This window comes from Silurus meridionalis, chromosome 10, assembly GCF_014805685.1.
Source record: "Silurus meridionalis isolate SWU-2019-XX chromosome 10, ASM1480568v1, whole genome shotgun sequence".
NCBI classification, from domain to species: domain Eukaryota; kingdom Metazoa; phylum Chordata; class Actinopteri; order Siluriformes; family Siluridae; genus Silurus; species Silurus meridionalis.
The window spans coordinates 17671731-17693229 of NC_060893.1; the positions used below are offsets into that span (position 1 = coordinate 17671731).

General features: G+C 35.2%; 2 protein-coding genes across 4 annotated transcripts in view; one reads left to right on the top strand and one right to left on the bottom strand.

The window, feature by feature from the left end:
- Nucleotides 1-2130, top strand: part of hmgxb3 (HMG box domain containing 3) — a 16958-nt gene extending 14828 nt beyond the window's left edge. For both annotated transcript variants that reach the window (XM_046859211.1, XM_046859212.1), the window contains 2 exons: nt 92-301; nt 1412-2130. In XM_046859211.1, the coding sequence (XP_046715167.1) occupies nt 92-301; nt 1412-1951 (750 nt within the window). In that variant the 3' untranslated portion in view covers nt 1952-2130. The remainder of the gene's footprint in view (nt 1-91; nt 302-1411) is intronic.
- Nucleotides 2129-19752, bottom strand: csf1ra (colony stimulating factor 1 receptor, a). Of its 2 annotated transcripts, none has more exons than XM_046859214.1 (21): nt 19632-19752; nt 16649-16921; nt 16263-16547; nt 16010-16146; nt 15055-15217; nt 14205-14397; nt 13077-13192; nt 12695-12806; nt 12333-12532; nt 10479-10570; nt 10164-10290; nt 9910-10014; nt 9011-9121; nt 8273-8426; nt 8087-8166; nt 7868-7968; nt 7576-7698; nt 7124-7235; nt 5312-5411; nt 4336-4441; nt 2129-3555 (listed from the first exon to the last, which is right to left on the bottom strand). In XM_046859214.1, the coding sequence occupies exons 1-21, from the start codon at nt 19678-19680 to the stop codon at nt 3424-3426; spliced, it is 2871 nt and encodes a 956-aa protein (XP_046715170.1). In that variant the 5' UTR covers nt 19681-19752; the 3' UTR covers nt 2129-3423. The 2 variants fall into 2 exon arrangements, with proteins under 2 accessions (XP_046715170.1, XP_046715169.1); XM_046859213.1 differs by having other exon boundaries at nt 15055-15220.
- Between the last annotated feature and the right edge of the window lie 1747 nt (nt 19753-21499).

Consider the following 21499-nt stretch of genomic DNA (forward strand, 5'->3'; position numbering starts at 1 on the left):
ACAAAAGATTCAGCCATTTTTTTTGGTCCATTTTTTTATTCATCTGCCTACAGTATAAAGTGTAACTGTGAGGCCTGTAAATGCATGTCAGGTGGTGTGCGGCTCTAAGTACCTGGTGCGTGGAGAGAGTGCTCGTGATCATGTGGACCTGCTGGTGTCCTCGCGTTTCTGGCCTCCTGTGTATGTAGCAGACTGTGCGCAGAAGGTGGCGCTGTGCACAGAAGCACTATACCCCGAGTTAGCGTCACAGATGTGGGGGAGGAATCAGGGCTGCTTCTCCGATCCCATGACTACTGCAGAGGTTAGCCCAATTTCTACATAACCTATTTATCCTGATAATAGCTGATGTTTGCAACAACTTTTGTTGACGTTTTGAATTAAAAAGTGACGTTTTTATTTAGATAAACACCTACATACAATATTATCCACATTGACATATAGGGATAATTTAGAAAAAAAATGCGGCATCAAAATAGCATAAATTGACACATACATCACATACACGATGAATGATCGATTGATAGAATCAAGGGACAAAACAAAGGTCTGATAATATTTAGGGGGCAGATGCAAGTGCAAGATAGCTTATTTAAATTGCACATACACACTATACAAACAGAAAAATGCACAAAAAGAAATGACAAACTACCAAAATGCATGAACGAGTAAAGCAAAACCTGACCCTGAACAAGACAACCGCAAAAGACATAACAGACATCAAGACTGATTTGAATAGAAGCTATTTATAGTGTTGAGGGTAACAATAGTGAAGTTTGTGACCCTATTCCTGATAACAGAAACCATAAAAAACCATAGAGAGATGGAATATCACTGATTGACTTCTCTCCTTTTCTGACTTTAAAGCTAAAAATAAAAAAATCAAACAACACCTCAGAGTCTTTTAAGGAAGGAATTCCAAACTTTGGGATCTAGATGGCTAAACCGTGACTGATCCCAGGGAACTAATTGTGTGGTTTGGGGTATAGAAATGAGAAGGGTATACACCGGCACAAGATCATTAACATGCTTGTAGGTTATTATAATAAGAACTTGGTACTGAATAGAGAATTGGTTATGTTTCCCAGAAAATAAGCTTGTCTCACTTCCTCTATCGCATTTCATGCTTACCGTGTGTGACAAAGAGACTGGACAAAGGGCTAAAGTTCGTGACAAAGAGACTTAGTTCTTCTTTTGAACGTTGTAATGTCCAGAAGTACAGTGTTGCTTCACCTTATAATATTAGTTCAAATTAGTTCGAATTGATATTAGTTCGAATTGAAGAAAAAGGAATTGATTTGCAGGAAAGGTTAACGAGAATGAGGCCGATGCATGCACATATGCAACCACACACACACACACACACACACACACACACACACACACACACATTAATCCTCTATTCCTTTCTCAGTATGTCTCCTGTCCTGAACTCCAAGATCAGCAGTACAGCATGGACCTCTCATCTGTGGACTCCAACTCCCATGTTCACCCTTACACTAAGTCCACTGTGCGCTATATTGTGCACCCTGGCGATCCCTCCCTCTCCTCTTCCTCCACCTCTTCTTCCTCAGACCCCCACCGTGCCCTAACTCTCTGTAAGGAGCTGCAGTCTTACTCCAACCTGGTGTCATCCATAAGCACCGGTTTAGAAGAAAACCAGTCTGAATTCAGTGAAAGGCAAAAAATGCTTGTGTTCAACAATGCAGCACACTACTACCTCTACAACCGGCTAGTGGACTTCCTGAGCAGCCGGGACGTAGTGGGCCAGCAGATGGCCGAGGTGCTACGGGTGTGCCAGCAGGGTGAGGTGGTGATGATCCGCGACGCTCTCTACAGGCTCGGCGTGGCTCAGCTAAACCGAGAGGATGAGGAGAGGGACTACATGAGAGAGGAAGAAGAGACCGAGGGAGACGTAGTCTCTGTAGCTGTGGATGATGTGGTGCTCGAATGACGGAGGTAGAGAAGTTTGTACTGAAACACTGTGAGATTTTTAATAACAGTACCTACAAGAGAACACTGTGCAGGCTGCATTTAACAGGCTATAATATAAAATGATAGTATTTATTGCTAATCATCGTGTTAATGAAGAAACTGTGGTCATTTTCATATTAAAGATTATCACTCCGAGTACGAATGAACAACTTTTATTGTTATTGTGATTGTCCATATTTCAAGGATTTATAACGTTTAAGATTATTTTGGTATTGTGCTTTCTTACATGCTGCCTCAAAATGTACAATTAATTCATTTACTGATCGATTAAGAGCAAATACTAAATCAACAAACAGTTCATGATTACAATACATTGCTAAAGCATTATATTCATTTCAGTCACTGCATTTGTTCTCTTTTTTTTGTTTTAAACATGTGCCATAACAACAATCACAGCTGTGCTAATGCACAAGATAACAGCCCTAGTAAATAATAATAATAATAATACTCCTTAATCTTTGCAATGTTTTCTTAACTTTTCTGAATAGCTTATGACAAATTGGCTGAGAAAAACACAGACTAGCAAAGTCACCTGAACAGATAAAAGTTCCAGGAAATTGGATATGAACCTTTATAGAACTATAACATGAAATATTCAACAGTTAAATGAGAACTTTAGTGGAAGCATTTTCAGGTCACCTGGTGTGATTTAAACTCTTCATGAAATTAGAATGATTACGTGTAATCCACGTGTAGACCACATGTCATAGACCACGACTGACAACTTATGTCCCATAAGCTGAGAAATTTACACATGGCAGTGTTTGCGTTGTGCTACATCAAATGCACATATACATAATATACAGTTTTAATAGACAAAAAGAAATATCTGATGAAAGAACAGAAAACTGTGATACATGTCATAAATAAGTGGATTTTAAAAGTTTTTTAATCTAGTTATAAATCATATTCCATGATGAATCACAGATATACACTCCTGTTAAACATGGTTCTAGATCTTTTAAAACCCAAAAGCAATTAATGCACATTACATGGATTTGTTCATGATAAAGAATTGCACCAAACTTGTAAAAATGCTTTAAAAATGTGTAGATATGAATAAGAACAGAATGTCCCTGATTTTTTTTTTCCCCACATTTCAAGAAAAACTCTGAGGAAAAAAAAATGTGGAAGTGAACTTTGCAAGCTTGCTTCTTAACTGGACATTTTAAATGCTGAATTGGCTTTTTTTTCTTTTCACACACGTATGAAAAGGGAACTGCTATTCAACACTAAGCGAGTCAGACAAAGGATATGACATAAATCTGCCAGAACCCGCAGATCATCCAATTATAAACACATGTCTTCACTGAATGTAAAAGAGACTAGAATCAGTGAGGACTTAGCCTTTACACTGAATTTGACCCTGGATTTATTTTTCCTGTGACTCTAGCACCTTGAAGTATCCTTAAAACAAAGTTTATTCAAGTCTTAGCAAAACTGATAGTTGTTGGCTTTCATCAGGGGCTGCTCATCTTCCTCCTGCTCACATGATTCTTCATCAGTTTTATCACAGGCCTCCAGCTGCTCCTCATCCAGTTCTTCTGTCTTCAGGTTCTGATACTGAGTTTAACAACAAAGACAGAAACAAGGACTAAACATGGCTCTGGTTTAATACAATCCTAAATAATGAATAATAATTTGTGCATTTAATGGGATAAATGACTGAGTGTATATACTCATGTCATGTGAGCAGAGGAAGCACTACAATATACAGACATTGTAAATAAACAACCAAATAACCTTGGTCTCATCAGTGCTAAGGATTTTGTTCCAGAAGGTTTGTGGTTTGTTTAAATGCAATTTTACCAACCTAAGACATGCTCCATATAATTAGAAAGAAGTGGCTTTTTCCTAGCCACCCTGCATAAAAGACACCTACACTATATGGACATTTGTAGACACCCGATAATAAGATTTGTGTTTTGTCAAACGTCCCATTTTACATTTATCCCCATTTGCTGTTATATTAACCTCTGTTCTTCTAAAAAGATGATTCATAAGATTTTGGAGTATGAACTTGCAGACTTGTGCTCATTCAGCAACAAAGGCATTAGTAAAGTCAGAAGCTGATGTAGAGTGATTTAGGTTCATTCAGTGTTCATCCCAAACTATTCCATAGATGTTTAATAAGATTGAGTTCAAAACTCTATAGCAGGCCACTCAAGATCTTTCACTCCAACTCATGAAAATGTAGTGAGCTTACAGAGTCCTGTATGTCACATGATGTTAAAGCTTAAAGAAAGGCTTTTTATGATAATCATATGGAATTGTGTGTTTCTCTAAGTTTCTGGTGAGATTTGATTTGAACCATTTAATCTTTTATAAATTTCTACTGTTTACCTCATCTGACATTTCTCCAAGCAGTCTCTCGATGAGCTGAACGATCTTACTGAATGTCGGCCGTTCTGTAGGTTCCAGGTTCCAGCAGTTTTTCATGATGGTATACCTGAACAAAGAAATGTTTATGAAAAAATCCTGACTATAGTGCCATTCTGGATTTCGTGCAGCAATTTTGAATATCATGGGATTTGCAAGAGATAAGAGTGACCATATATTAAAGTACTGCTTTTCTATATCATAATAAAAAATCATTCAAATCTCTTTTCCCATAATGGAATTTCTACAATGGGGCAACCTTGGGACTGGTTCTATCTGTGCATTTATATTTGTAATGGTAATTAGATTGAACTACTGTCCCAGTATGTTTTCCATGCATGTTAATTAAGGGATTAACAAATGTTAGGATCCTTTGGGAAAGCCTGTAACTGCTGCACACAAATACTACCAAATAATGCTTAAATATGATTAACTGATGAATAAGCTGGGAGTAGAGGGAGTAAACCGTGTGACCTACATACACAATGCAGCACTGTCAGGGTGTGTAAAAGACCAGGAAAGTCAAATCCGGTTCATGTGAATCAAGATTTGTTTTTTCAGTGGTGCAAAACACATGCTGTTTTTGTATTTACAATCTTCAAATTGTAGGAAGCTGCCTATCACGAGGTAACATGCAGATGGCATGCAGAATTAACACCGTGGAGAAAAAGACAAAGAGACACCAAGACGCCAAGCTCTGATGAGTCACTTGTGCTTGTACACCACTTTTACAGTCTGGTTTTAGGAAGCAAAGGGACTGATATCCATAGATAATTCAGACATGCTTAAACTTATCTCACTTGAATATTACTCATGCTTTACTTCTCCTTTTTAACGTACATGTTTTATATGCCTATTGGCATGTAAGTGGTTTACTGTATAATTCTTACATTATTGTCTTAACCATTTTGCTTTTTGGTGAGTTTGAAAAACCACTTACATCTCAGGTGGGGCAAAGTCAGGACGGGACATCTGATAGCCACACTTTATCATCTTGTAAAACTTGGAGTCCACCAGCATGTTTGGATATGGGCTTTTACCTGTAAAATAAGAAGAAGAGAAAATATTTCTGATTTGCTTATGGGTGGACAAAACAAGTTAAAAAACAAACTCAATTAGGAGAGATTTAATTAATAGGGACAAAGTTTATTTAAACACAAAATAAATCAATAATTGATTGAACCACCTTGGGATGCAAGCACAGCTGGGATATGTCTCTTTACTTATGAGACGGTGGCGGGCGGTCAGAGCCACAAAGCCTTCTCTGCTAGACTAAAACACTATCAGAAGCACTGACCTACATTTACAATTTAAATTCTAATATTCGTTTCATGAACTTGTATTGATTTATTTCCAACAGTTTATTCTCTTCATTTCATATCGTTTCTATTGGCTGCACTGCTTCCAGTACGTGTATGTGGATGTTAGATTTTTTGTCCAATCAGATTTTAGCCTTTATGTGCTGCCATGTCAATCTAACCTGGCCAGGGCCTGCAAAGTCAGTACTGCTGACCCTTTTACAATAGAGAATATTATGAATGGGTCTGTTTCTTTAACCAATCAGATTTCATATTTGCCTCACAGGGCAACTAGCTAGCCAAGAATAGCGTCAACATTTTTCCATCCACTGATTGGTTGGTCAGAGGGAAACTGTTACAGCCAAGTTCGACTTGCAAAACATGTCTGTAGTGCTGCACACATTAATACATCTGAGTTAGACTTTTGTTTATGCTTACGGAGAAAGATAATTTGATTTGGTGTCAGACACACTTAAAAATACATTCTGAAGAAAAGCTAGACATCGTAAGTAGAGATCGGCCAACACCGAAACTAGCTAAAGGGTTTGTTTACCACTTTCAGACCAGTGAATACGAGCGGTACCACTGGCTTACAGCCTCTGAGGAACGGTGCAAATTATGAGTCTGCATCTCTGGTGAGTAGGTTGGATTCTATTACAATTTTTATGTTTTTTGTCATGTTATTAGACAAATATAGATTCTGAACTGCTCCAGATGATGTAGGTGGCATAGTTGTGGTTGTAGTGTAGAGGTTTGAAGCTTGCTTTAGTAAAATGGTATTCAGCCTCCATTTGTGAAATGTCTCACTTTCTGGAATGACACACCTTGTTATATTGCGTTTTTGTATTGTATTGATGGTTTTTATAATTGCGACGTGATAGTGGTGGTATTAAGAGGTGAATTAAGTTGGGTAAATCTCCACTGAAGGCCCAGGTACCAGATGCACAGCTCGCCACTGGCACCGGTATATATTTAGGGTTAAAAACTTTAATGCCACAACCGATGCTTTATTTAAATGCAGAAAATCAAACTTTCTTCACCCTGACCTTTAATAAGCTTGTGAGGAACAACAGAGCACAATGAGAGCTGACGAAACTTCCAGAAACCTTTTGAATTCTTGTACCAATTTAAGCATTTTTTGCTGAAACAGGAACTAGTGTGGTGTGCTGAATGTCATTGCTTCGAAGAGTGCTTGCTTTCCTGCCTGCCATTTATTTATCCTCAAAAATGTTTTTAATATATCAAAAGCATGTCACCTGTTGTAGGCACCAGTATTTTAAATTAAGTAAGTAAGGACTGATTACAAATCTCAGATTATATGATGAACATCTAGTTTGATCTGCATTGACTCATTCATTAGGGACAATAGACAGGGACTATGAATTAAAGATTTATATTGTTAATCTATAATATTCATTAATACATTTTGTAATATTTCTGATGTGCTTACATACCCAGAGAGAAGATCTCCCACAGAAGAATACCATACGACCAAACATCACTCTGTACCGTATACACACACTCAAAGATACTTTCTGGAGCCATCCACTTAACAGGCAAACGAGCCTAAACACCAACACAGACACCCACACATTCACACATGTATTAGCACATATATTATTTAACCTGTTATCATGTATCATGTTAACCTCTGCAATTCATTTATATCCAACACTATTATGTATAAGTGATACAATAATAATAAGTGATACAAATAATTTACTTTTTGAAACCAGCTTTTTAGGACAGTTGTAATCACTACAGTACATTCTCATAAAAACTTTTTTACGAAATTTTTAAAAGCGCTTAGACTTAAAGCATTCTTAAGAAAAAGCGTTGTTTTGCTTGGAGTCAGATATAGTAAGATGGAAAATTAAATATGTGTGCTTTTTTTTAATTTACTTACATTTCCTTTGACCACATAGTTCGAATCATTCATGATGTCACGGGCTAGTCCAAAGTCACAGATTTTAGCCACACCCCCATCTGTCAGAAGAACGTTCCTGGCGGCAACGTCTCTGTGAATACACTTGAGAAAGACAACACAAGAATCCCAAATCACATAAACATTCCAAACTCTAGTGCATGCAACAGTAGTAGTAATCATTTGGTTTTGTTTGCTTCCATACTAAAATATTTGTACCTTCTTTTTGATAATTCAATCATTAAAAAAAGAGAACTTTTAAAACAGAACTTACATTTTTAGCTGCCAGGAACTCGAGTCCCTGGGCCACCTGGTAGGAGAATCTGAGTAGGTCATCCATTTCCAACAGATCTCCTTCTTGACTGCAGGAAGGAACTGCACCAGAACAAGGAACTAGAATTACTTTGACACACTTACAAACTCTTTCTTAAAAGATTACATATGAGTTCTCCTGTGTTCAAAAGAAAGTATAAACAATTTATGAATTACATACTGCGTGCAGACTGAGATCTGGGCACTAGAGGCTTCATGTCCAAGTAAGAGTCTGAGCAAATGCTGGAAATCCCACTGTCACTATGAAATGATCATAACATAAATGACATAAATGACAGGCTATGATTTTTATTAGAACAAACCAACCAAAAACACAATAGATTTATATTTTTATTAGTTTTACTACCTTCTAAAATACATCTTGTCAGTAGAGATATTCTTATAGCTGCTTCTATCCTCAGGGATGGAAACCACACAGTTTAAAAAGCTCTGCGCTTTATGACGCAAAATATTTAGAAGATCGCCATGGCAGCAGTACTCAGTGATGACCAGCACAGGACCTGAGTAGTAGACAAGTATTAAAGAATTTCAAAATACATAGAATTACAAAGTTATACAATACTAAAAAGCTCTGGGTCTTTAATTTCATAACCTCTTTTTCGATCAGCTAAACTGTCAGCAGTCCTGAACCTGTCTTCCAAACAGTTAACTACAGTTCCCATTTGTTCATCCTTACTATGCTCCGGTCTTGGGCCTATTCATTCATTTGTTCGATACATTTTAATTTACACACCTGTTTACTTTCTCAGACACAATTGCATACTTTTGTATTTTGTCACTTACTTGGTTTGACGTATCTGCTTACTTTTATACAAAAAACTTTTATACTAAAGTACTTCTATATAACTTTGAACTTAAATTCTCATTTGCTTTCCTGCTTATTCATTTTTTTTTACACCATCTCAACTTCTTTTATACTTACAATATTTGCTTACTTTGTTACTTGTACTTACTTCCATTTTTATGTTTTTTCCAATATACCTTTACTTTCATACCTATTTACTGCTTGTTTCTCTCTCTCTCTCTCTCTCTCTCTCTCTCTTTCTCTCTCTTTTTCTTTCTTATTTTCCTTCATAGATCTTACCTCCATGTGTGCAGGCTCCCAGCAGGTTAACAATATTCTTGTGTTGTCCAAGATGACTAAGAATCTTTAGTTCGGACATAAGAGCCTCCTTCTCGTCTGAATGGGCACTGGCTGTGAAACAGGACAGTCTTCCGCTTAATTAAATGACAATATAATTTATATGTCTTTCAAATGAAGAGCTTTTATTGATCTAAGTAAGATTCATTTGTGTGTGAGAATTTGAGAATGATGGAATACTGTGTTGAGATAGTGTAAGGAGAGAAACCATATCAGACACCTTGTATTTTATTCCTCTGCTTGTGAAACCCAAACTTGGTTATAACCTGGTTAAAATCTTGTATTTCCAACTTCTAACTATGTTTTATTGTGACAGGCAATAACAGCATTAAGATGTTTTATCGATTGTAGGCTTTTTTTTTTTTACAAATACTATCCCTTAAATATTGTCATACTTGATATTTTTTAGCATCAATACATGTGTACCGTTTGCCGATGATATGCTAATAGGCAACTGGTGGAAGGCATATATGTTTTCACAGAGTGAAAAGTTCATAATGCACTTGTACTTAGATCAGCGTCTCCACATCGTTTCATGATTTCATAAATCAGACCCAGTTCTTGTACGTCATTTCAGGGGGATAAATCTCTGCTTGTTTAGGCAATCTTGGTGAATAATCACCAAAGACTTTCATGGAGCACTAAAAAACAAACAGCAAATTTAATTTCTTTTTTTTTTTTTTTTTAAGTGTAATTACTTCTAATCATGCTTTCAGTACACCATTGACTAAAGACATTGGGTTGCTCTTACCACTTCTGTGTTTTTCCTGCTTCAATACACCACGTTTAATTACATAAGGGTTTCATAAAGTACATACTGAACTGTAATCAGAAACACTTACCTTTGAGCATCTTCACAGCCACACGGGTCACATTGTCCTCTGTCCCCAGACCATACGCTGTAGCCTCCACCACTTTCCCAAATGCCCCTGAGCCCAGAATCTTTCCTGCAAATCCAGTGTAAATGTTTACTTTCTATTGCAAAATCACTTTAATTTTTTATTAATTTGTTTAATAATCTGTCATCACTGGTCGAAATTTGTCACAGAATGAGGTAGTTTATTATAAGAATTTACAAACTATTTGTCATACAAACCTAATTTAAGTTTGTCTCTTGGAAATTCCCATTTTTCATTATAGGGAAGCTGAGTGGGGTCGATAAATGTGTAGTTGTTCCCATCTGTGGCTTCAATGATCTTCCACCGAATCTCATATTTAGGTTTCTATATACAGTATATTACACAAGCGAAGTGAAATGCATTATACATTATTGCAACTTGCCATTATAAGTCATGAAAAAGCCAGGAATGTGACGATTCTATTTTTCTTTTTACATTTTCAATATAACAAGTATCAGAGAAGAAATTTTAATAAACATCGATGTACTACTCTATTTAATTAGCTTTCCTACCTGTTTATACTTGTAGATGAGAATTAGGAGAAATAGAAGGAGAACAACCATCACACATATTGCTCCAATCAATGTTGAAGTAAACAGTTTCTCTGTAGCAATGTAAGACAGTGTAAAAATTCAATGAAAAATACAGTTATGGATTTTTCTAAAAAAATAAATGAAAAAAAAAAAGATATTTCCTTAATATGATTTATTTTTAAGATATATTTCAAATATATTTCTAGACATATATTTTTATTATGTAGCTTTTGCTTTTGGAGTAGGTTAAAATTATACTGTTATAATATTGTTCACGAAATGCAAACAATTGTACATGCTTTCTTATCATTAATATTTCGGTGGTACTAGATATGATTTTCTTTCAATGCTTCCATTATTACAGTTTTTCTCAGTTGCTTTGGAGCATTTCTCGAATCTTACTAAATATTTGCAAACCAGTAAGTGCATTCTTTATCAAATTTGTACAAACAGTACAATACATTGGATTTCTTCCAAACGTCTTAAAAAAAAAAAAATCCTTAGTTCTTCAAAAGTAAGTATTTGTGTCAATGAACATGTCATTCCCATTAGAATGAAAAGTCCCTTTGTCATTGTTCACAAACAAGATTATCAAAATGTTTAATCGTGTTGTCAGTATGGCAGTGCACAGTTTTAGTACTTCTTAATATAAACTACAGTTTGGGTTAGAATGATTAAAAAAGCACAGTATTTTAATTCATTCTGTTTGGCATCTATGAATTTCAGCAGCACAAATTCATTTATTTGAATGCATATTTTTTATATTGATTGTACTATACAAGTGTTCATTTGTTTCTTGGTTGTTCATCTATGTGGGAGAGCGTATAAGTTCGGGAAAAAGGAACGCCACGACAGGACAGGTTTGAAGGCAATCAAGCCACTTTTATTAGCAATTTCTTTTAACACTTGTGCTCAGTGCTTCAACCACACGTCTCTGGCACCCCCCCACCCACACATCCTCGCGCTCCTCCTTAAATGCCCCCTCTGATCACTGAAAGAGAGAGAACACTCATTAGATGCTATTTGCTTCAGGTGAGGCATTCCTGTGTCTACCTGCTCCCGGCCTCGCCCTCCATTCACAAACCGGCGCTCGGCCACGCCCCCGCTGCCACAATCTATTTTCAGCAATTGTAATTCTATGTTTTGCTCTGTCTGTATACACTCTCCAATTAAAGGTCCACAAAATTCACCTTTGACCTGTTTTAGAGAGCTAGTTGATTATTGTTTGATCTAAAGCCGTATGCTATCCTTCAATATTGACATTCAAGATTCATCTGTTCAAGTAAAATTTACAAATAAAATTTTATAGAAATATTAAATGACAGATGATGACAACTGGTTTAACCATTAGGGGTCACTACAGTGGATCATTCATCTCCATACCCCCCCTGTCCTCTACATCTGCCTCTTTCAACCAAACCACCTGCATGTCTTCCCTCACCACATCCATTAACTTCCTCTTTGGCCTTTCTCTTTTCCTCTCTCCTGATGGCTCCATCCTCAGCGTTTTCCTACCGATATACCCCATGTCCCTCCTTTGCTCAGGTCCAAACCATAGACAATCGTACACAATCAATTAAATTATTGAACCGAAGCATTCGCAATTTGATCAAAGCAACAAGAAATGTTCTTATGATGAGCACAAATGACTAAATGATGTGGAAGTTGAACAAGTAGTTTTAAGAATTTAATTTCTGATCTGAGAAACGCTCCAAAGCAACTGAGAAAAACTCTAATAATGTAGTAGTCAGTAGCTTTCTATTATCACTTACACAGACCCAGGCTTATAATCTGAAGTAACAAAATAATTGTGTTTTAAATAATCTTTCTTACCAGAGCGGTCTATAGGAAATGCATTGCTGTCTTGTCCAATTAAATTTGATGCCACACACTCGATGGTCAACTTGTGATAGGATGGTGTGACAGTTATAAAGCTTTCCACTTCCACTGGTCCAAACTCGTCTTTCTTTACCTCCACTGTGTCAGCTGTAAACAACTGGTGAGTCTCCAAGTTTGTGGAATTATCTGAACACCTGTAAAGATTCAAATTTAATGATTCAGACAGACAGACAGACAGACAGACAGACAGACAGACAGACAGATAGATAGATAGATAGATAGATAGATAGATAGATAGATAGATAGATAGATAGATAGATAGATAGATAGATAGATAGATAGATAGAGTCACATACGTTGGTCTGGTTCCTTCACACTGAAACCAGTGGATTATGGGAGTTGGGTAGCCAGATGCTTTGCATATTAAGGAACTTTCATTCCTTCTTTTGTCCACAATAACCGCCTTCTCTGATAACAACAAAAACAATGAATATAAAATGAAGTGTTTCATGTTAAATTACCAATACAGTGGCTTGCATAATTGTTCACTTATCTTTATACCTTTTCACAGTTTGTACTGTTGTGGGTTTCACAGTACTGGGTTTGAATACTTTTACAATCCGATCTTTTTTAATCTTTGTGTGAATATGTAAGCAAATATGTGTAAGATGCACAATATTTGCTTGTGGATAATTGCTTGTTTTTTTCTTTTTTTGAATCACATTTGTGATTACTTACCATAAACATGAATGCTAAATGTTGTGGAGCCATGAGCTTTGCCGCTGTTCGCATAAAAGGTGTATTTGCCCTGTTCCTTGACGTTCAGTCTTTTTAGATGCAGCACTGTTTCATCCCTACATGAACAAACCCAAAGACTTTTTAAACAACAGTTTAAGGTAAATAATATTTTTCTGTTAAACGAATAGATAAATTGTTTTATCATTTGATGTGCTATATGATTGTCAGGAATGACAAAAACGAAAACCTGACTGAAGCAAACGTTACCTGGCTGATTTAATTAGAGAATGCGACTGGTCAGTAGCAATCAAGTGGAAAAGTGTGTAACAGCATGCAAAAGCAATGAGATCATTTCTGCTTTGTTAAACTTCTGCACACACTATTATTTCAGTATTATTATTATTATTAGAATTAAAACCATACCATACTGACCAGCACTAGAGTGTGACTGTGTTTGCGGTTTTTAACAATTACAGTGTCTACTGTCTTATTGACTCATGTTGTCCTTGAAATGTTTCACATGTGCACTTTGTGTTTTAGTTAGTTTTAGTTTAAAACTCTGTGTAGTTCTGTGCTCCTTTTGTTAATTTATGTTATATTGGTAATGGGGAAACATTGTTTCATTTCAATGTGCACTGTACAGGTAAATGGTTGAAATATAAATTAAGCCTAATTGACTTAAGTTGAGAATAATAAATTATACTTCCTGCTTCATATAGAAAAAATTTTCTCTTGACCAAACATTTACCTAAAGGAAGTAAATAATAATAATAATTATTATTATTTGTATTATAATTATAATCATTATTCTAATAATAATATAATAATTAAAGCTGAATCAAGGAGCTGATTAATTTGTGAATGATAGATCACTTCTTTTTACTCAAGTTTAAAAACAGCAGCTACATGAACATGTCTGTGGTAAAAATATATATATATATATATATATATATATATATATATATATATATATATATATATATATATATATATATATATATTATACATTTTCTTTACTTTTAACAGCAACAAATATAGAATTTAATAAGTCATTTTACACAAATGTTAATGTTATTTGAATAAGTATAACTATTAGGTGCTTTATAGACTACAGCTTCATAAACTGACCTGCTATTACTGATGATTTCGTGGTGTGAGTTGCTGTGAAGCGTTGGTCCCTCCCACTGGCTAAAAGTGATTTGTGGATAAGCCTCTATGTTCACCTTTAGCTCTACATCCTGCCCCTCATAGACATCAATAGACAAACCCTCATGGATCAAATGGGGGGCCAGCTCAGGGGACAGCCTGAGGTATGGCTCATCTGCAACAACAGAGAAATTCTCATTTTATTAATTTCCCTGGACAAATATCAATTCATAAATATCGAATATATGATTAGATTAGATTGGATTAGATTCAACTTTATTGTGATTGTACAAGAGCCAATAAAATGCAAATAGTTTTTTTTTTTTTTTAGTCCTTTGTTGAGATTTTATTGAATTGTTATTTTTATGGTGATTGATGATTAAATATGATTTAATGCAGGACAGTGAAAATGCTTTTGTTGTTTATTAAAAAAGCTAAGAATTAGTAAAGCATTTCACTTATAGATTAGGGCTTCTTTTGTGTTCATCAAAAAGGTGAAAAACTGTTGCTTAAATATTGTATAGAAAAGAAATGTTAAGCTTTTAAATAAAAAGCAGTTTATAAAGTCCTACAACCTAAGGGGTATTTTAATGAACAGAATGTATATAAATATCCAAACAAGCCTTTCTTGCAAGCCCTTTTCTTATATATATATATATATATATATATATATATATATATATATATATATATATATATATATATATATATATAATATGGAAAATAGGAATTGATTTTAAAGTATAAACTGCTGTATATATGTATAATGTAATTGCACTATATATTTATGTAATATATATAACATAATTAACGCTGACATATTTTTTTTTACCTACAACCAGCAGGCGTGTGGTGGAGCTGTTGACACCAACTGCATTAGTTCCAATACAGGTGATATTACCCGAGTCAGACATGGTAACTGATGGCAGAATCAATGTACTCTTGATTAATACTCTTTCAGCTTCCCATGAAGGCTTCATCTCTGGCTTTGGTAACTGCTGACAAAAAAATTACATTACCTGTAGTAGATGACTACAACAATCACAGTATACTTCATTCCATACTACCAAACTATATTGCAGATATTTCAGCTTGAGAGTTTTAAGATCTTGTAACAAGTTTTTCCTTCTACTTTTTCTTCTTCTTTTTGCATTTTTCTGAACAAGAATAAGGACTAAAGAAGGCCAGGATTTTTCCTTATTTGGATTTTTTAAAAGCCTTATGTATTCTCACAGGTGTTTAAGAATTAAATACTCTGTTTGCTGCACCAGAATAGGTTTTATCCGTAGAAATAGTTTTATTTGCTTATTGATTTAGGTCCTTTTTTTGTATTTTATTTAATTACTTTATTTAATTGTACAGTACTTTGGCTGACACCAATTGTCTAAATTAATTGTGAATTGACTATAATCTGTTTTAGTAGAGTTCACATGATGGACTTTGAATAGACTTTAAGGACTAAAATTATGAAGTTTGCATCATCCAAATATTCAAAATAAAATGTAACTGAGATCAAAGAAACTTAGAGGTGGGAGAACATGGACATGCAGTAAACCTGTGTTATATATATTTTCCTTTTACAGTACATAAGTTCAGTTTTATCATCAATTGCCTTTTTTGCATCTCAGGAGCCCACAGAAATGTTGAAATGTCTAGGAGGAAAACCTTTAAATACCTGTAAGCCTTAAATGCTTGAATATGTGTTTCAGGATGTGAGGCAAAGACAAAAACATGAAACACTGTTGTAGAGTTTCACACTCTTCGGAAATATATTTTTTAAAATTTACCAAACGTGATGAGTGCTTCCAAGTGACATTGTAGTTGAAGTTACGGTTACTGGTGGAACAAATAATCTCTAGTCTCTCTCCAACCAGTCGAATGTGCTCATGACTTTGCAGTGAGACACTGGGTGGAAAATAGGCTCCTGGGAAAAACACAAATAGAAAAAAATGTTAAGATCTTGTTGCAAATGTATCCATATTGTAATAGAATCTCTATAGATAATGTAAGAGAATAAAAATATTCAATACCAACACTTACTATTGGTGACTTGTAAATTGAAGACTGGGGACCCCTTCATTACTCCTCCTATCTTGGCACTGCAGATGATATGTGAACTGAAAGAAACCTGGATACTCCGAATCGTCATTCCTTTTTTGGGGTCATAAGTTATGTTCATTTTGGCAGGTGGTGGAGAACCATTCTTCATTAGGAGCTGAACATCAGTGGCTGCAGGGTCAGTAAGAAGGCAGGGAATGAGGGCGTCCTCTCCTTCCTTCTTTGAAATTTGCCGAAACGTTGGGGTCTCAAAAAGAAAATTGGAATCTGTAGATTTCCAAGAAAACAATACATTATAAATAAAAACATTGTTACCCAATCCCCTTCTTAATAAACTCTATAAATCCATATATGAACTTTAAACTAACCTCTTACAAATATGTACACAGATGAGTTGGAAAACTTTCCGCTAGTGTACACACACTTATATGTGCCTGTGAACTGGGAGGTGGCTTTTTGAACAGCAAAGGTGCAGATGTTCCCATTAGCCTTGCTGTATGATTTGAATTTGGCTAACCGAGGAATAATATTCACCGGACCATCACCCTCACAAGTCAGAACGAGAAGAGAACCAGCATCGATGACCACATCAGATTCACCTGGATCTTGACCGTTTACCTTTATCCGAGGCTGAGACCAAGCTGTCAATTTAAAGAACAAAAGATATGATATGTATACATTTTCTCGCTCAGTCATTCTCAGTAACCCATTAATCCAGAGCAAGGTCATGATGAATCTAGGAATCCAGTACTGTACTGGCTAGTACTGTAATTCCAAGTTATTGGAATTTAAACTTTAAACCATTCAATTAGTAATCAAAAAACTTTAACCAACATTCTTGTCAAGAATACAGTATTAGACTACTATATAATATAGGATTTGTGCTCAGGATTCACACATTTGGGATAATAGAGGAATCAGAAACCAATTTGGGAAGAGCACCACTATTGTGATAATAAAGACCCCTGCCTGGTGAGTAAAGATAAACATTTCTTTCATTATATTCTGTAAGTGGAGCAACAGTATATTTTGCTGTATGTTCAGTACAAATATATACACATATTTTGGTGCTTTTACTTGGTAAGTGGGACATTTAATAAATGCATAAATCTTTCCCCTGTCTTGCAGGCAGATGCTACAGATGCCTCAGATTTTGCACAAACAGACTGAAGTATAGCCTTGTTCCTGTGGCTGTTATTGCACTGAACAACTGATCATCATAAAATGTTAACAATACACTGTTGCATTGTCACTTTATGTGTATTATGCACTGCGTTATCCACTACACATCACCATCATAACTCTCGTTTATCATCGCATTACTGTATATTTCGCCCATATTTATTCTGTATATACTGTTATACTTTCATAGTTGTACATATCTATAATCATGTTATTTAAGCATGTTATCTTCTGACATGTCTATCTATGCATTATCTTTGCACAGTATATGTATATTACTATATATCTCATATATTATTACCTACTGCACCTTCTGTACATTATTCACCTTCACCCCTGTATATATGAACCTCATACCCTATGTATCATACTGCTATTTATTGTAAATAGGCCACTTATGCACTTTTGGTTAGATGCTAAATTAATTTTATTGGCTCTGTACTTGTACCTTGCACAATGACAATAAAGTTGAATCTAATCTTAACTAATCTATTGTTCTATGATGTGTTTATGACATGTCTGCAGTGATCCAGGAGAAAAGAAAGTGGCATTTGAATCCATCTGCAGAAATACTGAAGAGAACAGAAAGATTTTATACCACATATTGCAGCGTTAGGCAAAACCCTAACATCCTTCTCTCACTTCTCCCTCATTCTCTCTCTTTCTTTCTGACTTTCAATGATATCTATCTGACTCTAGATGTGAAAAAATGAACTAAAACTGGCCTCAAGATTTCCTGTAAATAATGAATCAGACACCATAAACTTTATATAGTTTATTGGTCTAAAAGTTGTTGGGGTTTTTTTGTTTGTTTTACACAGCCTTCTAAAACTGGGCACAAGGCAAAATAATTCAGTTAGAATGGGATGCATTTACAAACCAGAGCATAAGCCAACTTGCTTACATGGATAAGCAATAAAAGGAACCTGCTCTCTATATGCATTTTTATGCTGTAGTGTATTTTTCTTTCTTCTTTTTTTCCTTTCAGTTCAGGTTTGCTTTTCACAATTGAGAGTTTTACTAGGTGGCTTACAAGAGTTTAGGTACCCAATTAACAAAAACAAATTGCCTGAAAGGACAGAGGAAGAGACTTGCGCACAGCATTAGGCATCGAAGGAGACATGAACAACATAGATTTACAAGTAGGAAATGTGACTGAAATTAAGGCATTTTAAAGACACTGGACAATTATATAAGATAACGTAATTAAAATGGCATGTCGGGTAGTATAACAGCCATTAATTTTTTTTTTTATATACACTACAGTACATTTAATATGTGTGAATATATTGATTAAATAATAATATTGTAGCACTATCCATTGCAGTATGGTGAATACGTTTATATTTCACTTGTAGTTTTTGTTACCTGCCTTAATACATGCCACAAACCAAAGTGTGTGTGGGAACCTTTTGTCACATTAGACTTCTTCTTCCTTCACCAGTGTGCAACTTATATTTATTTGCTAAAATTTAAATACTTCCTAAATGGTATTGGATTAAATAATAAAGAAAAACACAATGTAGACAACAAAAGTGTACCCTCTGAAATGTGCACTTCAGAACGTGATTTGAAAACACAACAACACCTTCTTTATCCTGGAAAAACAGAAGTGAGATTTTTGCCATTGCATAAACTGTGAAGTTTGTTTCTAACAAACTAATTTGGACTCAGCAAACTATGCTGAGAGCTTCCTGTTATTGATTATTATGACGGACTATAGTGAGAAAAAGACAAAAAAATAAATAAATCCAGAAAGAAATAGGAATTGATTAATTTTACAAAATATTTATATCTTGTGACCATTTTTAACTTCTTTAGCTAACCTTTGTTACCACAATCAAATGTTCACTGTAGCCGTGGAGCACAAGTTCTAGGGTTTGAGACAAAACATTGAGAAAATATTCTCAAAAGGGCATTAAATAATAATAAAACAAAACAAAAGTAAACAAGTGGTTAAATATTCAATACATTTACTTAATACAGCCAAAATGGAGGAAAAAAATTTTATAAATTGTCCCAAGGAAATTCACTGTGATACAATTCATCTAAATATATGGCGTGTATATTAATCAAGCATAGAAGGAGAATCAGGTTATTTTAAATTAATATAAATTCTGGAGGAATTCTTTGTAAATAAAGTCCTGTGAGAGTGTCAGTAACACTTACCTTGTACCTGACAGGACAGCAGTCCCACAATGCAGGTGAAGAGGATCATCTCGGACCGCTGAGGTCTGAGTACACTTTACGTCTTTTCTGTTGTGTGTCTTAAATGGAAATAAGAAGTGACTATTCCTTCAAGGCAGTCAAAGACACTTAGAACTTCCACTTCTTCATTTTACACTGTCAGCATCGGGCATAAGTGCAGACTTAAACCATTACAGTCCAACCTAGAAATAACATGTTGTGCTTACAAATGTGCACACCTTTGGTATGAATCAATTATTTAATAATAATAATAATAATAATAATAATAATAATAATAATAATAATAATAATAATGTTCAAGAGTTTACCTCAGACCCCAAATTTCTCTGATAATCTGACTGAGCACCTGTTTAGGATAAGATATACCTATATTCGTCCCGCAGTGGGGAAATTTCGGAAATATTTTGATTTACAGAAACCCAACCTTAAAGGATCTGCTACTAACACATCAGTTCCAGATATCACAGCACACCTTTAAAGAGCTTGTGGAGTACATGCTTCTATAAATCATAGCTTTTCTGGTGGCCCCAAAGACCTACATTAAATTAGGCAGGCGGTTTTAATGTTATCTTTGATCAGTGTAATTTTTCCTGTAGTAATTCTAATGACATACACATGCATTGTTCATAAGAATTATTTAAAATGAACAAAGATATTTAATAAGGTGATATTCATGCATTTAAATACAAATTTCAGGTCATGAGTTAATCTTCTCAGCATCTAATTTGTGTTAAATCTTTGGAAAAACCCTGGGTAACTTTTAGGAAAAAGGCAAAAACACAAGGGAATGCTACAGTAAATGACTGGAAGAAAGGTCTGTGAACGGATCAGTCAGAATTTGATGATTTTTAAGCTTCAACAAAAGAACTTACATAAGACGAGAGAATATGTTATCAGACTGCTTCACATCCACAGACAAACATGGAATGGAATTGTTTTGGATTTGTTGTTTGGGAATGTTGGGGAATGTTGGAGACTAATACCTGGTAAAAGAAATACTGAACCAAATTGCTTACCATTCCATCAACTTCACCGTACAAGACACTAGCTCAATCAATCAAAACCAAGCTGTATGTGTCATTTAGAGAGCAAACAGTGGACTAAAGTGTTATCTATCATTAAAAGACCTGTTCAGTCACCAGACATAAATCCTATTGAATTGCAATGGGTGAACTAGATCACATGCTCTGAAGGAAACTTTAAAATAACAACTTTTGCAAAATAATAACTAATGACCATTTCATACACTATATGACCAACAGCATGTGAACATATGACCATCATACCTAAATGTGGTTCTTCCAAAACTTTTGTCACGCCGTCGAATACTTCAAGTCAAGTCAAGTCAAGTTTATTTCTATAGCGCTTTTTACAACAGACATCGTCTCAAAGCAGCTTTACAGAATTTAACAGTAAATGTGAATGGTGTGCATTTATCCCTGATGAGCAGCCGTGGCGACTGTGTCAAGGAAAAACTCCCTTAGATGTTATGAGGAAGAAACCTTGAGAGGAACAAGACTCAAAAGGGGAACCCATCCTCATTTGGGTGATATCAAGACTGTAATTATAGTCTTTAAACATTACAGAACACTGGAGAGTGAGAACTAACATGAGCACTGGAGTGTAAGATTATGAGTAATGTTCTTTCTACAGTCTTTTACAGTCATTGTGGTTATAAAACTAGGAGCTACTGAGCAACTCATAAAATAGCTCAACATTTGCGATCGTCACAGATACAACGCCAGCTTCTCCATGCCAGAGCCTTTAAACACTCAAAGAAGTCCAATGTCAAAACTCCACATGAAGTGGGATCCAATTGTCACTGGTAC

Bases quoted from the DNA above. Each gene is read 5' to 3' on its own strand.
- csf1ra (XM_046859213.1), bottom strand. From the start codon at position 19,680: ATGATCCTCTTCACCTGCATTGTGGGACTGCTGTCCTGTCAGGTACAA. The intron at 10,291-10,478 runs GTAGGAAAGCTA...TACTGTATATAG, and splicing joins TCATCTACAAGTATAAACAG to AAACCTAAATATGAGATTCG. The intron at 7,969-8,086 runs GTATGTAATTCA...GTTCTGGTGCAG, and splicing joins CAGATCTCAGTCTGCACGCA to TTCCTTCCTGCAGTCAAGAA.